Source organism: Plodia interpunctella, chromosome 1 (genome assembly GCF_027563975.2).
Source record: "Plodia interpunctella isolate USDA-ARS_2022_Savannah chromosome 1, ilPloInte3.2, whole genome shotgun sequence".
Taxonomy (NCBI): domain Eukaryota; kingdom Metazoa; phylum Arthropoda; class Insecta; order Lepidoptera; family Pyralidae; genus Plodia; species Plodia interpunctella.
The window spans coordinates 8,760,399-8,785,420 of NC_071294.1; the positions used below are offsets into that span (position 1 = coordinate 8,760,399).

The following is a 25,022-nucleotide window of genomic DNA, read 5'->3' on the forward strand; positions in this document are numbered from 1 at the left end:
CAAAACCTCTCATTTCAATAGGTACCTACGTACCTACCTATGCGTTTTTTTAGAAAAGTCGCACAGGCAAGAAAAAATTAAAAGCAATCAGCTGACTGTGAATGTTATCTGTCAATGTCAACAGTCAAATACTGGACGAAGCATGATTTTCACGGCTGTTTTTATGTTTTCCATCGATGTTTACCTTTATTTTTTGGTGGTTGATTACTATCAAAAATATTGAGAATAATTGAAGATTGTATTATACTATCCATAATTAATCATCAGTAAAAATGTCTGTGCATTGGAGTTCAGAATTAATGAAATGGGAGTACCGCGATCTTCAAGCTACTGCGATGTCGGTGGATTTCTCAGGAAATAATGTTCTGCTAGCAGGAAGGCGATGGCTAGCCATTAAACAGATCAGCTTAGAAGATGACGGCGGTGACATAGTGAAGAAGTACCCGCGGCACAGCAAATATGACGCCGCAGGGGCGGAATGGTGTCAGTCCTATCATGGTCAAAAGCTCTGTGCTATTGCGGTTTGTTAATACTTATCTATATTAATCAAATTAATAATATTATAAGGTGCAAATAACATTGTTGTTTTTTTTTATAATAAATAAACTCCCAAATTGCTAGAACTAAGCAAAATATGCTAAGATTTTTATCGTGAAAGACCTGTGGACAAAGTCGTAAGCTAGTCGTCGCTATCCTAAAGTTATGTAAGTTGTTTTAAGATATTTATTTTAATTCTTGTTTATTTTTTTTTAGAGCAACCAGAGAGTTGATGTGTATGAGTGGCGTGCTGGCAATGACCTGACTTGTATATGTTCTCTCCGAGGACATACTCGTGTTGTTAGTGACACCCATTTTCATAGACAAGATCATAATTTAATAGCTACCTGCTCTATTGATACATTTACTCATTTATGGGATTTACGAGATGCTAGAAAACCTGTTGTATCTCTTTGTGCAGTGGGTAAGTACTATGTGTCATTATATTTTATATTTTAAATTCAAAATATTAACTATTTATTTGAACATATATTTAAATTTTCAGCTGGTGCATCTCAAGTGCAATGGAATAAAGTGGCTACACATATTGTAGCCACAGCACATGATGGAGATATAAAAATCTGGGACTACCGTAAGCACACGGCACCCATACATTACATATCGGCTCATCTGTGCAAGATACATGGAGTAGACTGGAGTCCCCATCATGAGTATCAGTTAGTCACTTCTAGCCATGATGGTAGCATCAAATATTTTGACATAAACAATGGAAGACGTCCAGAAAATATTATCATGACAAATTTCCCTGTATGGAGAGCTATTTACACTCCGTTTGGTAGTGGGCTGTTGACAATTGGAGTGGGATGGGGAGGATTGCCAAGAGCTGAACAAGCCGGGGTGATTGGGATATGGGTAGGAGGGTCTTTGACTCATAGGCTAGTTGGCCACACAGATACTGTACAGACCATGGTGTGGCGACCGAACACTTCACCAGCTAATTACCAGTTGGTTACTTGGGGAAGAGATCAAACTTTGAGACTATGGGCAATGCACCCATCGTTATTGAAAATGTGTAATCATTACCTGCCCGATGATGATGATCATGATGAAGATAACAACAGTGACTGTAAGTATACATTTTTTTATTTTCTGAATATAAATTTTTTTTAGACTATAAGTATATAGTTGCCTAACACAATAAATGTGTCAATGTTTTAATGAATTTATAGAATTACTTTGAAGACCATTGGACTGGTTTGATACTGGTTTGATAGATATTTAGAGTGAGAAGAATGTCTGTCTATAAAAACGCATTTTAACAGACTACATTTTTTGCCATTGCAATACCAAGTAGAAGAGTCAAGATTGTTTGAAAATCACCCAGTGTTGCTAGCCAAGAGGACACAGTGGCCTCATTTATTATCTGTATTACTTGTTATAGACAGACTGTAGGGTCATTAAGGGTTTAATTTTTTTATCTATGGTTTAAACATTTTTATTTCATAAAAAATGTATTTTAATTTCAGCTACAAGTTATTCCTCCATAGTTGGCTCTATGAATGATGTGTCACTCGATAATAAAGGTCAAGACATTCAAATGGTAGGTTTGTTAATCTACTTCTGCAAAACTAAAGTCAAACCTAGAAATAACTTTACATACTTAAAAATCGTGCTTGGAAATATCATAAAAGAAGAATATTAAATATTGTTTTATATGCTTACTATTTCGTAACATTTAAAGTAGAGTTTAATTTCATAACAAATTATTAACTTTCAGAACAAGCTTTCCAATAAGTCCATGACGTCAATAGATGAAGAATTTGAGTCAATTCGAGAGATGGCTAACATTGAAGTGACAGACATGAACATTGAGACACGAACATGTCAGATTCATTCAGAGCGCAACGGGTACACTGCCAACTTGCAAGTGGTGTTCCCCAGAAATGTTATGGAACAAACTATACCGAAATTCTCTTGGCTGTCTGGTACAAATGTTGATAGTGCTACTACTATAAAAATTCTTCAGGCCATTAATAAAACTGCTTACAAAAAGAAGAAAGAAGGCCACAGATGTCTGTTACATTGCCTGAAAACATTGGCAACGTCAGTTGATGAGGTATACAATAATGCCTCTTATTTATATGCAGCTTCATTTTCAATTAGAATTGACTTCAATTAGTCTTTTTTCGCGTTTCAGATACCCGTAAAGTCAAATGATGACACAGACTCAATGAAATCGAGCCAGAGAAGTCAATCGGAAAGTGAAAACGCGGGAGACTCGTGCATCCCTTTCCCTCGCACTTGCGGCGCTAAATGGTGCGGAGTGAGCACGTTAGTCGTATTCAATCGACCGCCAAATGCTAGAAGATTATCGTTGAAACAGGAGACGGGTACACCCCGGTCTATGTCCTCATTGTCTCTGGCGCCAACTATTTTTGGAACTGGATACAGTTCAGTCTCGCCTCATGCCACAACCACTCCTTCGCCGACTAACGCTCCGGGATTTCCGCAGTTGCACCATAGACATGCGTCAAATTCTATAACAACCTTCTACTTTCAGGATAGATGGGTAAGTCATTTTATGTTTTATGCTGTCTGTCAAATATGTATTTTTTAAAATCTAAAATATTTAATACTTATTCCCGATATTATTTATTATCAATACCTTATATTATCCCCGGCACATAATTTGAATCAATGTGGGTGGTTATTTATTTATAAAAAATCTTTCACCTTTATGACCTGTACAGAAGGCGCAAGGTCGCCGCGCCGGCAGCATGCGCAGCCGCGGCAGCATCTCTGGCTGCGGCGCGCCGCGCGTGCTGCTGTACTCCGCCGCCAACCTGTTCCCGCTGCGGCAGGACCTCGCTGAGAAGTACGTCATCGATGCTGACGATCCCGTCGGTGAGTGGCCCTTTCTTTTTACAACATATTATTTAACTTGCAACGTAAGTATGAATCAATCAATCGTTTATTTACACAGAGCACGTAACGTTATTTTTGTAGCGGGCGAGCAAAAATTACAATCCATGCTCTGTGTTTATTTATTTGTAAATATAGGTTATATGTGTTAATATTTATATATGAATGTAACTGTGCGTGTTAGGCAATCTTGCATCTCAATTTTGAAGCAGACATTATCAAAGTTCAAACGATTCCGTTGAAATTGTGTACACACATGTAGTTTGCATTACAATGCGTTACCTATACGACTCCTAACGGAACTCTCAATGGTTTACTTCATGGTCAAGACGTGATTTTTTTGTCACATGTTGAATGCAGTAAGATCTCTTTGACGACAATAAAAGCTTATGACAATAATATTTTAGAAAATGAAATGAGTTTTAGAATTCCCATCCTATGATTTCACTATAATTTCTACCCTTCATCATATGTATAATTTAAGCAGAAATGTGCGAGAAGAACGCCAAGATAGCATTGGAAGAAGAGGAATGCGAGTTGTCCCAAGCGTGGGCGCTGGCGGCGCTGGTGGCGCGGTCGTTGAAGGCTCGCGTGGTGGACCACCTGGCCTCGAGCGAGGAAACCATGGGCTGGATCGGCCACCCCCTCTGTTGCAACCTGCTGCAGTCGTTGTCAGTACCTCTTGATTTGTTATTCTTCTAGCCTGTATTGTATGACGTTAGGAATGCTTAGTCCCTTAGTCGTCTAGTACGACGTCCAAGGGAGAATAAGAAGTAGTCCTACTCTAGGTAAGTACCACTAGCCTCAAATTGTGAAGGATATTTACAATCATAAATTTGAATAAAAATCACTACGCCAATAGGCTATTTTTACTTTCACAAAAATCATTCCAAATATACTTCAATGCAAACTAAAGAATGATGAAATAACTATTCTTTCAGAATTTCCCACTACGCAAAATGTTCAGACCTACAAACGGCGGCCATGCTGGCGTGCGCTTTCTCAGTATTCAACGACACCAGCAACTCCAGCTCGCAGTCCACGATAAGCACTTCTAGTTGTGTACGTATTTACATCAATAAACGAGAGAAAATCTACACAAAATCAACACATTTCTTTTAGAATTAGTCTTTCACTGGCGCTTATTCACATCAAATTTTAAATATTAAATATAGTGTTTTTACAACGCTTCAAACTACTCTGAGAAGAAATGTCGAAATAAGCTTTTAGACAGTTCCTATCGTGCTAGAAAGGCTTACAATTATTATTTTTATATAGGTTTTTTTTTTCAAATTAGACCAACAATGGTCTAAAAAGAAATATATGCAAATATAAACTAATCATTAACCAGACAAAATATATGACAATCGATCTGACTAGTTCTCCCTGGCCGCACCCGATCACCAGTAAATTAGTCATCATGAAGATCAAACGTTTTATACAGGGAAATGGCACATCGCCATACAGCACCGTGAACCAATATAGCGAAATAAGCGCCGACGGCTGGACCCTGCCCATCGTACTGCGAAGCAACTCCTGTTCAGAAGCGGAGAACTTCTACACCGACTCCACCGTGTCCAAGTCTGAGAAAACCACGTCATGTGTGTTGGACGAGGCGACCGTCCATCTGTACCACTGCTTCAAGAGGGTGTATGCTGATATATTGCTGCGGTGGCAGCTGATATATAAGAAGACTGAAGTAAGTAACTAATATTTTTATGGAAAAGACATGCTGTTTTGTGTCTGATAATTGTTTCGGTGGCTTACATAAGATGACTGAGGTGTGTGGCAATTCAAACAAACCGCGACACCATACTATTCTGTCGCGCGACCGCGCAACTTACATTTAAGGGTCAAGTGGTCTCTATAGAGTGATCACCAATACTTCTTCATGCCATAAATAGACTGCTTTGTGTCCGGCGAGTGATTTCCTTCACGCACAACCTTACCTATTTAATTCATCATAAAGAAACATAATCGCACCGCACGACGCCAGAGCTAAAAAATATTTCTGCGATTCGCCTTAGGTGTTGAAGCTAGTCCGCTGCAAGCAGTCAGACGGCAGCTGGACGGGCCCGGAGCTGGGCGCGGAGTGCGCTCGCTGCGGCCGCGTGCAGACGGGCGCGGTGTGCGCGCAGTGCCGCACGCTGGCGCTGCGCTGCGCCGTGTGCGCGCTCGGCGTGCGCGGCCTCGCCGCCGCCTGCTCCTACTGCGGTCACGCCGGACACGCGCGACACATGATGGACTGGTATCGACTTTCTGCATTTATAACATTGCTATGGATCAGAATATAACTGTATAAAAATGTTTGATATTCAGTCACGCAAAATCTACTAGGCGGATGTCGATGAAATTTGGTACACGGATATCACTCTTTTCTTAAATTTTAAAATATAGAATATCTCTTAAACAATTTGCACGTATAAAAACAAAATAATTATCTTTCTTTCAGGTTTACAAAACGTGATACCTGCCCGACTGGTTGTGGATGCAAATGCAGTATAGAAGGCACTACCGTGTGGAAGGGGTCCAAATATGTGTAAAGGTAGTCATAATAATTTTAATAGACACTGTGCCTAAAACGGACTTTTGTGTAATTCGACAATAGTCAGGTGGCCGACTTTGTATATGTCTTCTAAATAACTAGATGCGGTAAATCTCGTCTCGACTAAAAACAATATTCCTGAAAGCATTCGCGCCAAAATTACTTACTGAATACTACTGAGTCTAGTTCTTGCACTCCAAATCTCTTCACATATTATAATCGGACATCGTACTTTTTTAGCAAAACAACTTATACGGGTCGATTAATTTGAAAGACATATTTATATTGTTATTTTTTAAATATTTTTAAACAAAATATGTAATTTTAAGTGTATTTATAAATAATTATCCCAAGACATAATTTTATATAGTGTCATTGATAAATATAATAAGCATTGACTGCCATTATTTGTAAATTTTAATAAATAAGTACACACTTTTCAAATACTTAAAATTTATTTAACAAACTTCTTAAATTACGTACAAATTAACAAACAAAATGAAACGTGCCGGTGAGTATCGTATAGACTTCGTGAGATTTACAATTTAAAAAAGTATCGCTAGATAGGTTAGAATAATGCTTTTACATTCAGTCTCGTCGAAGCTGATTTATGATACATTGTATTGTTATTTTTAATAAAAAATGAGGTCGATTTTCATAAATACCATAAACATAGATGAAGGTATGTCGTCGCCTGCTCCGCGTACTTTCTGAGTCTATGACCGCGGATGACAATATCTGGTTTAATATCATTTTAATTAAAATAAAACATAAGCATTTGGTCCATAATTAATATTCAAATACTTTCTAATTGTGAATTATTTCAATATTAAGTTATTACAATGAAAAACATTAATGTTCACGTGCAATCAGGAAAATATCAAATGGTTACAAGCGTATCGTACTAAAGAATATATCCGGATAAAGTCTTTGAACCTATTGTATCAAAAATATCGCTAGTACCTATATATGAGGACAGGCAGGTAGAGGAGTAGCATTTCATAATATCTTCGACTCAGTCACTGTAGTTAAGGATTCAGTAGTTTGCGTAAGCCATGAGACAGTGATGAGCTCATAGACAAAGAAAACTGTCGACAACGAGCTAACATAACCAAATGAGATAGAAGATTTCCATACAACTTGACGCCTACTTCATATATACTCGTATGAGTATGGTAGGCGAACACACGATGAGGCAATAAAGAAATTAGCGCTCTGTCCTGTTTCTTCTCGCGTATTTATAATATGGGTTTCACTTTCTTGTATGAGCGAAATGGAAGATACGACGAAGCCGTAGTCGTATCTTATATATCTTATAGTTTTCTTTGTCTATAAATGAGCTAGACCTAGTGGATTACTTCATGCATTGAGCCCATTTAAATGGGCTTAACCCTTGAATTCGCCCCTTTGGTTTTCTTCACAAGTGATACTTATTACTAAACAGACCACGAAGAGGCTATTTACAAAGATTTAGTTTAGGGATTTCTTACCTATTAACGAAAATTTTGTACAACTAGGGGAAATTAGGCACCAATTGTTTAAAAGCAAACTACACTTACAAATACCTACTTCACAATAAAACTGAATAAACGCTATAAAAAAACATTGACTAGAGAAGTAGTGTGTGTACTTAACAATAACTCAGTACAAGAGCCGATATTCCAATCAATACTTGTAAAAGTTCAATGAAAATGATATCGGCTTTTTTACCACATCTTATACCAAAATAATTTCTTACAATTTTCATTCAGACTTTTTCGGTATAAGGTACGGTTGGACAGTGGGTTTGGCTACTACATCAGACAGTTTTCACTAAACTACAGTATTCTAGGGAACTGAGAGCGTAATGCGACTTTGCTATTTACATCTCACTATCGAGTCGATTCGCAGTGACACATAGCTAAACAATCACAGTGCCGCAACGACAATCACACCGCATTGTGATTCGAATTGACTCTATAGTGAGAGGTGAAATGCGACCCGCACCTCGCCCTCTGGTACAAAAGCATGCGCGACGAATCGATACAGATGTAGATCTCATAGTCGAGTCGTTCTATTGTAGCAGCTAAAACAACAAACGACAATTTATTAGTTTACCTATTGAATAGAAAAAAAATTTAACCTGAGCGATATATCGTCAATAACACAAAGTAACTACGTAAAATTGCCAAAACATATTTCAGTGTTTCTAAACTTGTTATTAGGACATAAAATGTCCAAAAATATAAACTACAGTGCAGAGAATAATCAGGGGTGTAAAATACACTCACATAGTCTAATAATACATATATGAAATACAAGTCCAAAGTTTGGACACGCATCTATGTGAAAGTGAAAAACAAAAATAAAAACTACTTAAAGTACAGATCGAAAATTTTGATGAGGAACCGGAACACAGTACAAGCACTGCTGTTTGGGGGCAGAAATAGATAAGAGTGCACACGTCTTTTGTACCAAGGTCTCCTCTGGTATATATTCTCGAAAATTTTGAGAACGGCACGTCGCTAGTCCTTACTAAGTCAAATCAGCTAAAGCATGTCAATCTTGAAAGTCATGGTCAGAAAGAACGTATAGTGGTCGTCGTAATTGTCATCAAGTATGACATCAAATCTGTCAACGCGTGTCGAATAGGTGAGCGTGATATAGTGGTCATCGCGTTCGCAGTCATAGTGTGATGTCATTGACGGGTCCTCACTATATCACATCAGTCAACGCGAGTCTGTCGAATAAAAGGCGTGAGTAGTATAAGCGTGAGTTTGTTTCTTGCATACCTCTCGAGTAGTCGCCGCTTTAGTTCAGGTGGGTATGTGACGTAGATGTAGTGGTCGTCGTGGTCGCCGTCGTCGAGCAGAGCTTCGTCGTTCGCGAGCCGCTCGCCACGCGTCGGCGACGAATGCGTCGTCATTGATACTGAGGCGCTGCCGGCTACACTGCCCTCCTCTGAACTGAGGGCGTAGAAAAATATGAGTTTGTTACTATTAATTCACACAAATGAGATTCATACCAAAAACCTTGCTAAAGGCGAAACAGCCGCCAACGTTGACAATGCAGTGAGAGCCCTTGATTTAGCTCCCAACGCATAATTTAGAGCGTTGGGGGTGGCCCATGCGAAGATGACAGAGTGAGACTCACTCGAACACGATCCAGATGATGTAGTAGCACATGCAGAGCGCGAGCGCGAGCCCGGTGGCGAGCGCGAGCAGCAGCGGCCACGGGAACACGCGCGCGCTCGGTGCCGTGTCCTCCCAGTAGCGGTCGCAGCTCAGGTACCAACACACCGCGCGCTGCATCTCCTCTGCAATTATACAAGGTGATTTTTAAACAATTAGATGCAGTTGATGAAACTGACTAGGTATCCAAAGAAACCTGTAAAAAAATTACAATAAAATGTTGTACTATATATAGAGCATATTAAGTGAATAAGAAACTATACCAATTTAGTATAGTTACGAAATACATACTTCTTGACCTTTATCTCAATCATGTGTGGCGGGCACGTTCCCTTCTATTTCGCTCTATCACATTTCATTTAACACTCCCTTTATTGTTTACTAAATGAAATGGCAAGTGTTAAACTCTTCTTTGGTTTTTCTCTATTCCTAATAACATTTTTAGCGTCCTTGTACAATTCGAATAGAGTATAAATATTAGTACGAATTTTCGGGTTACTAGTAAAAGTAACTACATTAAAGAAAGTTTGAATCTAACGAATAGAACCTACATCCCACATAAATTTTGAGCAAGCTACGAAACCACTACGTTACGAACTCTTAACTACGACGTTCACCAAGGTCTACGAGATTGCTACGAAGTTTAACAAGATGCTACGTATTTACTGTGACGCTACGATCGGCGCGGCGACTACGCACAATACTTCTAGTAGAGACTAGTCGTAGCTGTATTTCCAATATATTTGTTTAACAATCCTGAAAAAAGAAATAATTGCACGGGCAATATATGTGTTCGATGAATATGCGTTCCGATCGATGTTTCCGCTTACTTGCACAGCTACACTAATCTGGAAATTAATTGATATAATCGAATCCGTATCGGGAAATTCATTGTTACAACACCATTTGTTAACCCAAATAAATAAAACATATACATAGGATACCTTCAAGCTCCGTGAACTGGTGCATGGTAAGCTGAAGGAGCAATGTGGCGATGCATTCCCGGACGATCCTTTCGCATCTCAACTTGAGCCCCTGTAGCTTGGTGGGGTCGCAAGCCAGGCGCTCGGCCTGCAGGTTCTCGAGCCGTCGCCGGCGGCTGTCGTCCGGCAGCGCTGACTCGACCGTGTCCGCATCGCATAGCTCGGCTGTGTGGTTCGCGTCGCCTTCGCTGTCTTCTGTACGCTTTTCTGCGGCTTCTGATTTGGAAACAGTTATATTAAAACATATCAAATATTTGCAGTGTTTACTCCTGGATTTAGTAATATGATAATTTTAACAGCTCGTGGCAAGCATGAACGACACTCGCACGCATTAGAAAAAGCTACCTAACCCATCGCGTACTGACCATTCAGTGGGCTACCGATTAACGGTATTTATGTAATATACCTATTTTAATTCTTGGCGATCGAGAAATTAATTATAAATTAAATAACGAGATTATCTAGTGTTCTGGTATTTGGAAATAAAGAGAGACACACGAAAACCTCCAGCGCTTTGCTTGAATTACTTTACTTGTATTTAGATTTTTAAAAAATTACACGGATACAATATATCATAATGAAAGGCGCTCATTTTCACGCGAAGACTCGCAAGAGCACAGCGCTTCCCAAGGGTTTATTCTATAAGTAAAAGACTTACCAGGGTCCTCAGTATCAGGAGGTTCCGTAGTGGGACAGTCGGGCGCAGGTGCCGGTGGTGACCTAGTGGCGCGACGTCGTCTTGTGGAGACCCGCGCGACGCTACGCGGCGCAGCAGGCGCCAACGCCTTACGCGCCGCTTCCACGTTCTGCCACACCTACAAACATTACCCAATAGGACTCAGAGCCCATAAATACTGTGATCTTTCAACGGAGCTATGCTTATGTCAATACATGGATTTTAATGGTCGGAGTTGTTTGGCATTTTTCTTCTCCGTTACACACGCACTTCACGGGAAGAAAGTGGTATGGTGAACATTGCTAAAATGTTTCTTCTTACTATCGTGATAATCTTATCATAGTACAAACCCGAATGAAATAGCGCTGTACGATGTAATAGTAATCGATGCTAAGAACTAAAAACACTCATTGTCTGACTGTCGAATTTGGTAAGCAATGACTTCTCTTTACACTAGCTAGGTACATGTTTTGTCAACAGACATAAGTTACCTATGAATGAGTGTGCAGAAGTTAATCAAGAAAACGTGTGGTACCCGATATGTGAGTCCTCTAAAAAACGGACGGATATCCGAGCTGCCGTTGACAGAACTCCGTTTGTATTGAAACCTTTGGGTATGAAAACAGAAAAACTCTTTTTTCTCAACGTGTTCTCGCTAACCAAGACAGAGGCAGAACGATAGGTGAGATTTGCAAACTGTTTTTTTATGATCATTCCGGACACATTGGCTGGGCCCTCTGAAGGGCATTTTTATCAGCGACGAATTTATTTTGCACCAGAACCTATTTACTAAATAACGCCGAGTACAAAGCATGGGTATAGTACATAGGTTTATTTTTGTATTAAAGGTATTGACAACTTGGTTATTTATAACTAGCTAATAATCTTCTATTTTATTGTAAATGCTTGTTTGATTGATCACCTCAATGTCGGTGCTGGGGCCCCCGCCGCCGCTGAGCAGCCCGTGCGCCACCAGCACCTGGCAGCGCATGATGTCGCAGTAGTCCGCCAGACAAACTGCGTCTTCAGCCTGCAATTCCAACACACATACACAGACACACACTGATGACAATTCGTTTCATTTATTTCATTGTGGAACATAGTTTATGGGTTATGGAGTTCACTATGTAATGCCGACATTGATAGAGATCTTGGTTATCTGAATAAATAAATATTGGTATTCAATGAAATTTGATAATCTAAGAAGTGCGTGTGTGCAGAAAGCGCTTTCCCAGTGGTTTCTTCAGTTAAGTTTCTGATCCTGATTGACTGAGATGATTTTCTTCAGCTAAGTTTTGATCCCCGTGTACTCAAGCTTGCCTAAAGATGGCTTGTTAATGTACAGCCAACAAGCACTGGATCCCAAAGTAAACTTGCCTTCTATCTTCGACCTAACGATGGCTTTATAATATAGAGATTCCTAGTAATTAGATGCATAAGGGGCAGGTGAAGTATATTCACTGCTGACGAGTGTCTGTCGAATTCACTGCTGTCGAGGTGTCGTTCCTCGAAGAAACGAAGTGTCGTTGCCGCAAAAGGCGCATGTCTGCTAGGACGTTCGATGCTGCAGCGTGGCATTGGATATCAACAATCTGTACCTTGTTAATCTGGTTCTTGTGTCGCTGGTCGAAATGCGAGTCGAGGTGGCGTTCCTCGTAGAAAGACTTGCCGCAAAAGGCGCACGTCCACTGAGACGAGCGGTGCTGCAACTTGGCGGCATGCTGCGGCGCGAAGATGTCTCGCGCCGGGTGGAACGGACACTCGAGCGGGAGTTTTACCTAGAAAAGCATTTTAGCTATTAATCCTGAATTCCCCTTTTTATAGGACTGTTGTGTATTTCACTGAGCTATACAGTTGAGGCTAAAATAATTAAATGCATTCGAAAAATAACGAAAGAAGAAATTGCCCTTTATATACCTACACTTCCAAGTATTCAAACTTACCTGAAATCTTTCTAGCACCGGTAACCATTTGCTTTGTATGACCTTCCTTACGATTTTGGAGTTGTCACGTGAACAGGTAATTTTGAAGACTGACGGCCCCGGCCACGGGATCAGGGTCAAAAACAGAAGGGCCAGGACCTGGAACAGCAGAATTTAATCATTAAGCTAACATTGCTCTATGTACCTATAGCAAAAAATTTGGATGCAGCATCATTATAGCGAAAGTATAATATATATCAAAATTTGCCTGGAACAAACTTAAATTGTCCCTAAAAATATATAAAGAAAATGTGGCTTGGATGGTGGTTTATACAAAAGGTGTGCTAAATACTTATAGATCTTCAGCGCGCATAGTAGAGTATGTACCTACACGTGGAACATTTTCAATACCTAATAAAGTTTTAGGACAGATTATATGATATGATGGGGTTTCTGTTCGTTTCATTTGTAAGGTTTTAGGTATGTTTACCTTCATTTACAGTAAAACAAGAAATTAGTAGTACTAAGTACTTGTATGGGTTCTCTCATGTCCTCAGATTTTGCATTTTATCAAAACATATAAAATATATAATAATTATAAAAATATACTATACTAAAACACCAACGAAATGACATAATCATAGGTATCTATGACAGAAAATATACTTATTATTCGTCCTATCGCGTCATTTCCTCTTTGTCAACTACGACGTTTATGCATTTCATGACATCACCAACCCCATTATTTTTTTTTATAAATTCGTAAATTATATCATTTCGGGTATAGTTATGTTCATTATTAAAATAAATCTGCTACCTCTGATATTATGTTAGGTAGTCCATATGTTAGGAATTAAATTAATTTTCCGGTACAATTTATGATAAGTATCTTAGACAAACGTACAAATCGAAGTAGGTGACATAAATACCTATGAATAACATTAAAAAATCAAAGAGCAATCGGTAAACTGAATATTAGACAATGACTGCGAAATATATTATAAAACAAAATGAAATTGTAGGTTAGACCTGTATTATATTTAAATATCGATTTTCCGTCTTCCTACACCGCGTATAACCTTAACTTTTAGTAACGGTTCTCACGTACCTCGAGGGAAAACGACGTGGTCCTCATTCATAGCTTTTATTCGACAGATAAACAATAAAACTGTTTGAATTGATTGTTATAAAAAATAAAGTCAGTTCTGAGAACCGAACGAGTCGCTGCCGACTACGCGCCAATACGCATGCGTTTTGGACTTACGTTCGCTCCCCTACATTTCATAAATTTTAATTTTATTAACCCCCGACAGTGTGGTGTCTATTTATTTCAAGGCGGGTAAAATCCCATTTCGTTATTCTTTTTCTTTTAAGAGGGCAAGATTATGACATGTATATAAAAATATTAGGTATTAAGATATTATATCAAGATCGTAAAGCGTAGTTAACAGCTAAACTGACCTACTATAGAGTACCATAATGCACATATTATCTATATTTTTTGTACCCACTCACGTATTATAATAATCATCATAATAACACCAAAATCTTAAGAGTTTATAGTATGAAGTATTTAGAAGGTTGACTTAAACGGAATGAGTCGTACACCAGCAGCCTAGGGTCACGGAGGACTGAAGATAGTGAAAAAGCACTTCTGACATGAAGAGTTGATTGTTTGATTTTCTTTCGAAATTTGTACTCAGTAGTAAGCATTCCGAAATGTTGGTAGCTGTTTTTTTTGAGATTAATTAATTAATTAACAAACTGTTGCTTGCGTCGGCCCGAGCCAAAAAGTCAAAAAGTAGTCTGTGTTGTACCTAACTAGTTGTAAGTTGTACACACTTTCACCCTTCCAACTGTCTCGATACAAAGTCACATTAACGCTTGCTCCGTATTGACATGAAATAAGGACAAACAAACAACCTTTCATATTTATAATACTATTATGGATTACTGAACTTCTTTACATAATTTCAATGCTAGTTTGTAAATGCTTTTATGCTTAGGTAATCATGCTTCGTGTTACGTGCATTTAGATTTGAAACAATACGCGACACGCCATTCAAACTGAAAGAGAAATAAGTAGTGTACTTACAGAGTAGGCATGTTACATAACGACGGCGTAAAGGAAACCAATGTAATGCTAGACTAAGCTTATAAATGTATGTAGCTAGCATAGCGACAATTTATAAATTCAAAGAAGAAAGTTTTTGTGAAGGATGATAGGATCTTTGAATATATTCAAAGATGCTACCATTCGATTTCAAATATATTAATCTAAATTCTTCATATAAGTAGGTCTATTAGGACTTCATACAAATCTTGAAACAACCTACCTACGATTTTTAAATTCCTGGTCTAGCGCTAACTGATGTGTGAGAATGTACAGGTAACAATGGAATCCAATGGGTACTGAAAGAATGATAATTGTGTGACAATTTACAATATATCGTCGTGAAGTTTATAAATATTTGAATTATTTTACACTCATTTTCAATTGTCCTGTGTCTTATTTAGTCATCGAGCAAGACAGTTATGGAAAAATTAAACAATCGCAAAATACAGATGTGAACGAGTGACCATTGAACCTATCTAACTTTCTTCTCTATAAGGACGTACCTATGTAATTTACTTAATTGTTAGTTTGATTCTTCACATTTTTATTTTAGGTGATTTATCGCATTAAAAAAAATAAAAAATCTGTCAAGTGCGAGTTGTACTGGCGCACCGAGGTGGGTTCTCTTTAAAATTATTGGCAAATTTGCATTAGCGTTTTTAAAGCGTTAATTAATCATCTGGTCAAATAACATACATATGTACCTACATATTTACGGTTTTCATATTTATTTCTTTACAATGTGCTATAAGACTTCTTGTTAAATTATTCTAGGTCAACAGGAAGTATATGTAAGTTTTAATTACCCTGTGAAATGTGATATACGACACAATTGGTCATATATTTTGCTACACAGCTGACAAAATAAATTTGACGTCGAAAAGTATCTTTTGGAAAGGTTTTTACCTTTTGAAATAAAGAACCCAAAAAGAGTTATTTCCATGATAACAAATACGTTTCAACAATTAGGAAGTCAACTAGCATCCGAGCCAATATAATTAGCTTATTGTACAAAGTAATTGCAAATAACTCATCTCTGGCAATAAGTCAAATCCACATTTTCCACACCTTATGAAATTGTCATCGAAGATATTATTTAAGTAGGTTCTGTATGTCCATACAGAGATGTGTGATGTACCTACCAGACTTAACAAATTGCGGAATGAATATATTATAGGACGAAAGTTGCTCTGGCAAAACCACTTTTAGTTGGGATATGCCATGAGAAGTGAAGGAAGTAGACGCATGTGAAAAAAAATAGTTGTCGATTCATTACGCGCTCATCCCATTAAAATGGTACTTGGTAGACAAGAAGAAAATATTCAGCGTACTATGTAGTAGGTACTATGCTGCATTTCTTCTTGACACAAATGTCACCAACTAGATGTGGTAATCTAATTGTAATTTATATTCCAAGCATTAAAATCGATGCATGCATGCAACCTGCCTGCAGTTTATCAGCAAATAAAAATCTCATGAAGTGGACTGAACAAGGACTAAGTGGTGGTGGCGATACGAGCGAGCCCTATATAGTGTTATGTGAAAAGGTGGCAGTTAACTAGTTACGTTTGAGTAACAAAGCTATAAAGTAACAATTAGTGGCTCAAAACAATGTGTGTTTGATAACAATCGGACGGGGCTACTTTGACTGTTGGTGCCCGACATTTACATTCTTTAATGGAAGGACAGCGATCCGATCGCTTGTGAGACATTTTATTCCGTGATCAAATTTGGCGACAACAGGTTAGTTTACCCCCCATTTTTATTTCACGTATATGTACGATTTTGTTGTGTTTATATTATACAATTGTATAGTATTTATTTTTTAAGCATACTCATTCCAAACTGTTATCGTGTATGTAATTAGTAGGTAGTAAGGTAGCTAGGGTGTAAAATATCTAAGTGAAACTGCTCGGACCATGCTCGAGGGAAATTACCAATAAAATATGGAATTATTTTATCCACTTAAACTCTATATTTAACCATTTAATTAGTTTGTTAAAATATTCAAATAACACAAATTAAAATATTTTTTTCTGCGTTATATATGCGAAGAATCCTGAATTTTGTTATTCACTGGCTAATGTTTACAGCAAGTTTCATTCCTTGTATTTTTTAATATACGTTTGAAGTTTATTAACAAACATAGCTCGCGTATGCTATTATATCATTGCATTAAATTATTCATATGTAGTGTAGTTTTTCCTTTAAGTATTATCCCTTCTAACAAATGCAAAAATATATTGTTTGTTTTTGGCTCAAAAATGTTGAAACGACTAAACTAATTTTGATGAAATATAATATAAGTATCAATTGATCGATTATATATCGTAAATATCTGCTCTGGTGTTGTACTTTGCCTGTAACACATAGAATATTTCTTATGCCGGTCTAGATTTCTTCTGAATTCAGTTTCGTAGTCACGTGCAAAATTTTGTGATAAATACGAGTCCTTCATTGCCAATTGTATGTCCTGAAAATAAGAACTTGTAAACTCTGAACATAAACACGTGTTTATTTTTGTTTTCAGTTTCATGGGAACAAAATGAACTTGCTGTAAAATAAAATTGGCCAGTGAATAGAAGATCAACAATTCAGTAAAAAGTTATTTTTCCAATTCGATGCGAGACATTCTGTATTTTCAAAATAATAATTCTAATTTTAAGAAAATATATACGCACGTATGGGTACCAGAATAAACAAATGGAAACACATCATTATGGTTGTTTTCAGTCTTGATATAATCTGCAGAGGGAATTCCTCGACTGGAAAATCCGAGGAAACATCGGCTGAAGGAATGCAAATTAGCACTGGATTTCGACATCATACTTTAGCAACTTCTACGTGTTTTATACCCAACTTGTTTTTCTCAGATCCAAATAGAAAAAACACCGAGTACCCCAGTGATTTGAAATTATGTCCCAACAGTATAAATCCATTATTAAATAATAACCAAACTCATATATGGGTAGTGAAAAGACATCTTCACCATTATAATGCATTTGATGATGAATTCTTTCGGTGTTGTTATAAATCTTTTCACTTATCTGGGGAAACTGTAGATTACAGACGACAGGGTGTTGACAGCACAATTATGTACCACGACTGCATCATCTTCAACGAAACTATAGTAGCCCCACACGAATTTGTCAGAGTTTATTGTTACTACAAATCGAGCATTATTTATGACCAGATTTTTACAAATGCTATCACCAAGACTGTTGCCCTTCCGCCATTGACAACATATCTATCGGAAGCTGCCCATACCCAAAACCAGATCCAGATGTCATACAACGTCCTAATTTTTGGTATGAGTTCAATGTCTCTACAAAACTTTCAGCGGACCATGACCAAAACTGATGAAGTGTTGAAAAACAGAGATGTTGTAGATTTTTATGGATACAGCAGATATGATGACACAAAATATGCCAATCTTATGCCTGTACTTTCTGGACATAAAAGTTGTGACGTGGAATGTGCGGCTCGAGACATGTTTGTATGGGAGCAGTTCAAGCAACAAGGCTTTTATACAGCTTTAATAGAGGACACCAAAGACAGCAGCATATCGTTCTGTGACTTCACGAGAAGCCCAACGGACTATTATTTGAAACCATTTCTCGTCGAATCCGGGGAAATTAAAAGTCATAATTATTGCACAGGAAATAAGTATACGTTTAAAATCTTAATAGACTACACAGAACAATTATGTAACACTTTACTCGAAAAGAAATTGTTTGGGGTCTTTTGGCAATCTTCAATGAGCAGCCAAGGTTGGGACTATCCAACAGTTACAGATGGCGACTATGCGACATTGTTTAGTAACCTGATCGGTAATGGATATCTAGATCAAACGATACTGATTATAATGAGCGATTTGGGTACCAGATATAATGAAACGAAAGAAAGTTATTTGGAAGAGAGATTACCGTTATTAAAAATGGTTATGCCACCCTCCTTTCGTGAGAAATATCGTATAGCGTATAATAATTTACGCTTAAATAGTCAGCGTCTTATTACAGCATTTGATTTGCACTCTACATTACTCGACCTTGCAGACTTAAATGCAGTACGAGATGAAGAAATATTACTCAGAACTAAGAAAGATTTGTCAGAAACGCAAGGCACAAGCCTGTTCAAGCCCATTTCCAGCAAGAGAACTTGTAGTTCGGTTGGCTTAGACGACAATCACTGCATTTGTTTTGAACAAAAAAAATTGTACAACTTAAATGGTATTACAGCGAGATACACAGCGAAACTTATAGTGCCAGTAATTAATAAATTGTTGGAGCCATATCCACAATGTCCATTTTTACAATATGCGTCATTAGCAGAAATTTCAAAATTTACGGCTATACATTTAAGGGATAATAGATTTGTGGAGTACTTGGTGAGGATTCGAACATCGCCGCGGGGGGTATTCGAGGCAACAGTGCGCTTTGACACTACCTGGTCGGTGGTCTCCGCCGTGAGCAGACTCGACTACGACGAGCGGAAGAGCTATTGTGTGGATGACCCACTGATCAAATTATATTGCTTTTGTCCATGGCCTCAAGTTATGAAGCTAGTTTTGCCAGAGTCTTAACTAAACAGCACTGAGTACGACATTTGATATTAATGCAAGTAGGATGCAAGTTGCATGTCGCGGCCTCACGACTGGCATCTCTATGTGCTTATTTTTATGAAAACCGACGACGCTGAAAATGAACACATCTTGTTTCTAGCAATCTGACATCTTCCGCTGCTATAGCTACTTCTTAAAAATACCTACTACAAGCCAGACACGTCACTTACTGTATCATATATGATATTTGCTTGGTTTTTTATACGAAGATACGTATAAGTACAAATTGTGTTTTTGAACTCTCCTATTTTTATTTACCTATTTCTTTCAGGTTAAGTCATATTATTGCCTGCCTGCCTGTATAATTTTCTGGTAGATTTATGTCATTCCGTAACTTTGTAAACGGTACTTATTTATTTTTATTTATTGGCATCTATAAGCGCGATCTAATATAAATCATTGATTTATTTAGTACCTATATGTATAAATAAAATATTAGCATTTTAAAGCAGTTTATAACATATCAATCTATTCGTTTTTACGTTTAACTCACGTGAATATCTCTTAAATTATTTTGCTTAGTCACTTCACTGACCAAGAGTCTAAATCTAAATCTTCTAGTCACAATCTGATGAAATTTCATACACATTTTTACACCCACTCAGTCCCTTAGAGGTGAAATTCTCTAAAGCCTTTCTCAGTACTCATTAACTTTCTACTTACGTACAGAATGTTTTCGCCCATTGGTGGTATAATAATATTAATACTCTTATCCACACCTTTTGGCTTGAAAGGTCATAGACACAAGTTTATGCACATGAAAATTTTGCCACAAGCTTTTATTGTCGTCAGAGAGATGATGCTGCAATCAACACATGACAAAAAAAAGCATGCCCGTCCTGTAAACCGTTGAGGAGTACTCCTTGGGAGCGACCTGGTTGCATCATTAGGTCATGCTTATCATAATAATGTATTCTGATAATTGTATATCATAATTCTGAAACGACAAGGAAAAATTTCACAAGTTGTTGGACCTGTACGGGGCAGGTGAAAATAAATGGAAGGTTGTATTTAAAAAATGTCCAACTGATCGTTTGTTATGCTTGTTCTTTGTGCGGAGAATCCACTCAGCCCTCTGCACTCAATACACGTCCAGCTTTTAGCTCCAAAAACTAAAAAGTTTATGAGAATAACCCACCACGGGCCTAACGGTTCCACACCAAACCGCTCGTAATTATTTTAATTGTTATTATTTATTTAGTTAGGTATGATACATATGATATCAGTGTTATTTTTTAAAATGAGTTATACTTATACCGTTAATTTATCTTTTTATATATTATATTGTTGAATGAGAAACATTAAATAAATTTGATTTATTTCAAGTTAGTATTTTAATTATACAAAATTCGCCCCATTGGCTGGCATCATTGCCATGTTAGTTATAATTTACTAGCGGCCCGTCCTTTATGAACATAATAAATTACATACCTAAACCTACATGAACATCCGTGCAGTAGTTTTTTAATTTATTTCGAACAAACAGACAGACGCGGCAAAGGACTTAGTTTTACGATAAGGACGTCGTTACGTGCAACGATGCTAGATACATTTGTTGAAAAAATAATTCCTTTGAATACTTATAACTATTATGATAACATTATCTGTCATATATAATGTACACAAATGGATTTGAGGTTCACTGCACGAAACCAATAAGTTAATCTCTAAATAAAATGGAAAAGATTTCGTAGTAACCAACCACTACGATTCTGCTTTACGATTTCTCTACAAATACGCCATGTTATGTTATACCTTATAACTTGAGACATATTTTCATACTTTTTGGTATAAAACTTCACCACGCATATACATGTATTATTAAAAATTTCATTCAAGAATGTATTACAAGAATTAATCATTTTTTTATGATTTGTTGTAAAATATTATTGGTGTTGAATAAATGAGATTATCGCTTCATTTAAGATATGAATGTAACAAATTTATCCGGGAAGGATGGGAGCTCGGTGAAAATACGCATGCGCGCAGAATCCCAATATGCTGTAGATAGTATTTTCAACTCTACTTGCATCACTTTGGGGTCGAATAAGATATAGCTGTCTCTGTTCACAGTACGCCAATATTAAAGACAGCGAATGCATTTAGACCTACTGCTATAACATTCACCCTAGTAAAATTCGCCGAGCGGGACCCAGGCTTCAAGTCCCGTAAAATGTCCGGTCTAACAAAATTCATATCAATACAATACCCTTTCAATCCTCACATATCTTTAAATATAATTTGTGCAATGACAATTGTGATAATTTGGAAATCCAGTGTAAAGGATGAATTTTAAACATTGCAAGCATTTCCACCCATAGGTATTCCAAGACTTATTTCAAAAATAATTACTACATATGATAGGCAAGTAAATCAATTGCATAGCATGCTCTCTATTAATATGTATTTGATAGTATTAAACTGTTGCATGTATTAAGTTAGACAGTCAATGAATGTCACGATTTTGTAAAAAAATGTAATTTAATATTAAAAAAAAAAACATTTTTTTATACTTAGCTGTAGTCTAGTAGTCACTTTCAAAGGTTTCCAGATTGGTGTAAGCTGAAAATTTTGTTTGTAAACCTTAGAATCCGATAGTGGAAAACATCTGAACTTTTTCTGAATAGGGGTGCCTCTGACTAGGAGCTTTCCTGTAGCGAATGTTTACGTACATTGAGTGAACTAGTATTATAAAAACTATTAATATTTTTTTATATATTAAATGTAGTTAATTATTGAATGTATTTAACCTTATGTAAGTAGTACATAGTATTTAAATTTTTTTAAAGTAGTAAAAATATAAAACCAACATGGAGTCTGTTATTTTACTATCGCCTACCTAGCCTCGGTTACCATGCATGCCGGGGCTTCGCTCCCGTGAGAATATCGGGATAAATAGTGCCTAATGTTACTTTGGAATAATGTAGCATCCTGCTGTGCTACCTGGCGTTACCCAAAGATTTTTATTTTTTAATTAATTAATAAAGATTTTTATTTATAACTTTATATTAGTGTAGATAGGTATAGAAAAATAAAATATAATAAAAAATAAAAGATAAAAGTCAGGATTTGGTAAAAAAAATATTTAAACAACGTTAAAATCAGGTTTAGGTAACTGCGCTGTATCTAGGGGTCGAATTAAAAACAGGTGCGTGTTTCATGTGTTTGTTTATTTTTTGTTTTATTAATTTACTTCTCATTATTTGGTATTCTCTATTTGTGTAATTTTTCAGCATGGGTCAACTGATCAAAAACGCAGCCGGGAGAGGCCGGCCAGTGCCGGTCCGGGTCCGCTACCTGTTCCTGCTGGCCACCGTTTGCGGCGGCAGCTTCCTCATCTTCTCCATCAGCAGCAGTTCACTTTTCTTCTTCCATAACGGACTCTCAATACACGGCACACGCAAACACAATGTCAATGAACAGAGTGAATTCTTCACTATTAAAACAGAAGGTTGTACAATTCCCGGGTTCGACCCTTACGATAAATCCATCAATCGTTTAGTAACACGGCCGCCAGAAGTTATTTGTCCAAGAGCAAACACATCTTTACTCAAAAACAACAACACCCATATATGGATAGTATCCGAAAATCTGCAATATTACGACATAGATCCTGAAGCCAACCTTACATGTTGCTACAGATCGTTTTACCGGCCCACATCGGTCGATGATATAACAAAAAAATCAGCTGATGACAGAGTACAATATAATCCGTGTATTTATTTCTACTCCTACATTGAAGCCATGCACGAATTTGTTCGAGTTTCATGTGGTAATGAATTTAAAATAATATATCAACAATATTTTCTGTTCGCCCCATTGAAGGAAGTTACACCGATCGATATTATAGGCTATGAAGACGAGCCTCATAACAATCGCAGCCTTAATACATTGAATGTCATAGTGATGGGAATTGACGCTATTTCCAGGTTAAATTTTCACAGGACTATGCCCAAAACCCTTTCATTCCTGCGAAGAAAAGGTGCAATAGAATTGTTGGGATATAACAAAGTTGGAGACAATACTTTTCCCAATTTAACTCCTATGTTACTCGGATTAAGGGATACCGAACTGAAAAAAACCTGTTGGCCGAACTTAAAGTCCAGATTTGACAATTGCCCTTTCATTTGGGAGTGGTACAGAGAAGCCGGATATCTGACTGCTCTCGGAGAAGACAGTGGAAAGTTGGGAACTTTTAATTTTGGCAAGTACGGCTTCTTGACCACTCCTACAGATTATTACTTAAGGACGTTCATACGTGAAGCTGAAACTCGAGTAGGAAACACAAGAGATTATAATTCATTAGTTTGCATGGGAAATAAACTTTTCTACAAAGTTCTTCTTGACTATATAGAGGCCTTAACTACGACATTAAAATCCTCCAGATTGTTTGGATTTTTTTGGGAAGTAACTTTGAGCCACGACTTCTTGAACTATCCTATGTTAATGGATTCAAGTTACGAAGCATTACTAAAACACCTTGATCATACTAAGTATTTGGACGAAACCGTATTAATATTGTTAAGTGATCATGGTATAAGATGGGGTGACATTCGAAGTACTAAACAAGGGCGTCTGGAAGAGCGATTGCCTTTTGTTCACATATTAGTTCCACCATCATTTAAAAAAAACTATAGTCTCGCATATAGTAACTTAAAAATAAATAGTCGACGTCTCACAACTCCCTACGACATACATGCGACTCTTACTGATTTATTACATTTGGATGAATTAAAAGACAACAAAATTAAATTAAGAAGCAAGACTGCTTATTCGAATAAAAGAAGTATAAGTTTATTTTTAAATGTGCCCAGTAACAGAACATGCAAAATTGCGGATATTGACGACCATTGGTGCACTTGTCACAAGAATATTAAGATTAATACCGATATTCCTGATGTGCAAGTAGCTGCCGCTTTTCTGGTGAAGGATCTAAACATGATGTTACGCGATTACCCGCAATGCTCGCGTCTCGTTCTGGACGGCATTCTGGATGCTTCTGAAATGTTGATTGGAAGTGGATCGATTCAGAAAGAAGAAGATGGGTGGAGGGAAATATTAGTAGTCATACGGACCACTCCAGGTGGCGGGATATTTGAAGCAACTCTTCGTCGTCATAAAGACCAATGGCTATTGGCTGGAACGGTTAGTCGTCTAAATTTATACGGCGATCAAAGTCATTGTGTAAATAATTATCAACTCAAATTATATTGTTATTGCTCCTAAAACAAATAAATTCGTAGCAAGTAAGGATAATAAATGTCTGTTTACTTACATATCTTCAGCGGAGTGATTATATTGTACCATATACAACATAGTGGAAGGTTTCTTAAATTGTAAATATCTCTATAGATATCAACATATTAGATTTAATTTTTGTTGTATTGCATTGCTTGCAAGGCAACTGCTAAAGATTTCATCATTATTTCTTTAGATTTTTATTAGCTTAGGAAATAGGACGAAGTGTAATTAAAGCTGTGATATTTAAGAAAAAAATTATATTTATTTACTTTTTAATTAAATTTAGTATTAAATTAGTAATAAAAATACATTATGTACTAAGTATATC

At 37.1% G+C, this 25,022-nt stretch overlaps 3 protein-coding genes across 8 annotated transcripts; 2 read left to right on the forward strand and 1 right to left on the reverse strand.

Annotated features, from left to right (window-relative positions):
* Positions 1-118: 118 nt before the first annotated feature.
* Wdr59 (WD repeat domain 59) lies at positions 119-6,418 on the forward strand. The gene is made up of 12 exons (XM_053769976.1): positions 119-521; positions 754-961; positions 1,043-1,624; positions 2,025-2,098; positions 2,276-2,614; positions 2,696-3,067; positions 3,249-3,402; positions 3,908-4,091; positions 4,362-4,482; positions 4,865-5,119; positions 5,448-5,668; positions 5,873-6,418. Exons 1-12 carry the CDS (start codon positions 273-275, stop codon positions 5,961-5,963), a joined length of 2,850 nt encoding a protein of 949 aa, XP_053625951.1. The 5' UTR covers positions 119-272; the 3' UTR covers positions 5,964-6,418.
* On the reverse strand, positions 6,402-13,962 carry LOC128683920 (uncharacterized protein). Of its 3 annotated transcripts, none has more exons than XM_053770036.1 (9): positions 13,825-13,962; positions 12,738-12,875; positions 12,393-12,572; positions 11,717-11,824; positions 10,777-10,924; positions 10,080-10,334; positions 9,098-9,260; positions 8,737-8,910; positions 6,402-8,030 (listed from the first exon to the last, which is right to left on the reverse strand). In XM_053770036.1, exons 1-9 carry the CDS (start codon positions 13,849-13,851, stop codon positions 8,003-8,005), a joined length of 1,221 nt encoding a protein of 406 aa, XP_053626011.1. In that variant the 5' UTR covers positions 13,852-13,962; the 3' UTR covers positions 6,402-8,002. The 3 variants fall into 3 exon arrangements, with proteins under 3 accessions (XP_053626011.1, XP_053626003.1, XP_053626020.1); XM_053770028.1 differs by having other exon boundaries at positions 10,777-10,933; XM_053770045.2 differs by lacking the exon at positions 13,825-13,962 and adding an exon at positions 13,207-13,379 and having other exon boundaries at positions 10,777-10,933.
* LOC128683903 (uncharacterized protein) lies at positions 11,338-24,780 on the forward strand. Of its 4 annotated transcripts, none has more exons than XM_053770004.1 (2): positions 11,338-11,476; positions 22,687-24,780. In XM_053770004.1, the coding sequence occupies exon 2, from the start codon at positions 22,688-22,690 to the stop codon at positions 24,677-24,679; it is 1,992 nt and encodes a 663-aa protein (XP_053625979.1). In that variant the 5' UTR covers positions 11,338-11,476; position 22,687; the 3' UTR covers positions 24,680-24,780. The 4 variants fall into 4 exon arrangements, with proteins under 4 accessions (XP_053625979.1, XP_053625987.1, XP_053625963.1 ...); XM_053770012.2 differs by lacking the exons at positions 11,338-11,476; positions 22,687-24,780 and adding exons at positions 16,342-16,575; positions 17,363-20,778; XM_053769988.2 differs by lacking the exon at positions 11,338-11,476 and adding an exon at positions 16,348-16,575.
* Positions 24,781-25,022: the final 242 nt, after the last annotated feature.

Bases quoted from the DNA above. Each gene is read 5' to 3' on its own strand.
- Wdr59 (XM_053769976.1), top strand. From the start codon at position 273: ATGTCTGTGCATTGGAGTTCAGAATTAATGAAATGGGAGTACCGCGAT. The intron at 3,403-3,907 runs GTGAGTGGCCCT...TAATTTAAGCAG, and splicing joins CGATGCTGACGATCCCGTCG to AAATGTGCGAGAAGAACGCC. The intron at 4,483-4,864 runs GTACGTATTTAC...CGTTTTATACAG, and splicing joins CGATAAGCACTTCTAGTTGT to GGAAATGGCACATCGCCATA.
- LOC128683920 (XM_053770028.1), bottom strand. From the start codon at position 13,851: ATGAGGACCACGTCGTTTTCCCTCGAG. The intron at 11,825-12,392 runs GTACAGATTGTT...TTGGAATTGCAG, and splicing joins ACAAGAACCAGATTAACAAG to GCTGAAGACGCAGTTTGTCT. The intron at 8,031-8,736 runs GTATGCAAGAAA...TTGTTGTTTTAG, and splicing joins AAGCGGCGACTACTCGAGAG to CTGCTACAATAGAACGACTC.
- LOC128683903 (XM_053770004.1), top strand. From the start codon at position 22,688: ATGGGTCAACTGATCAAAAACGCAGCCGGGAGAGGCCGGCCAGTGCCG.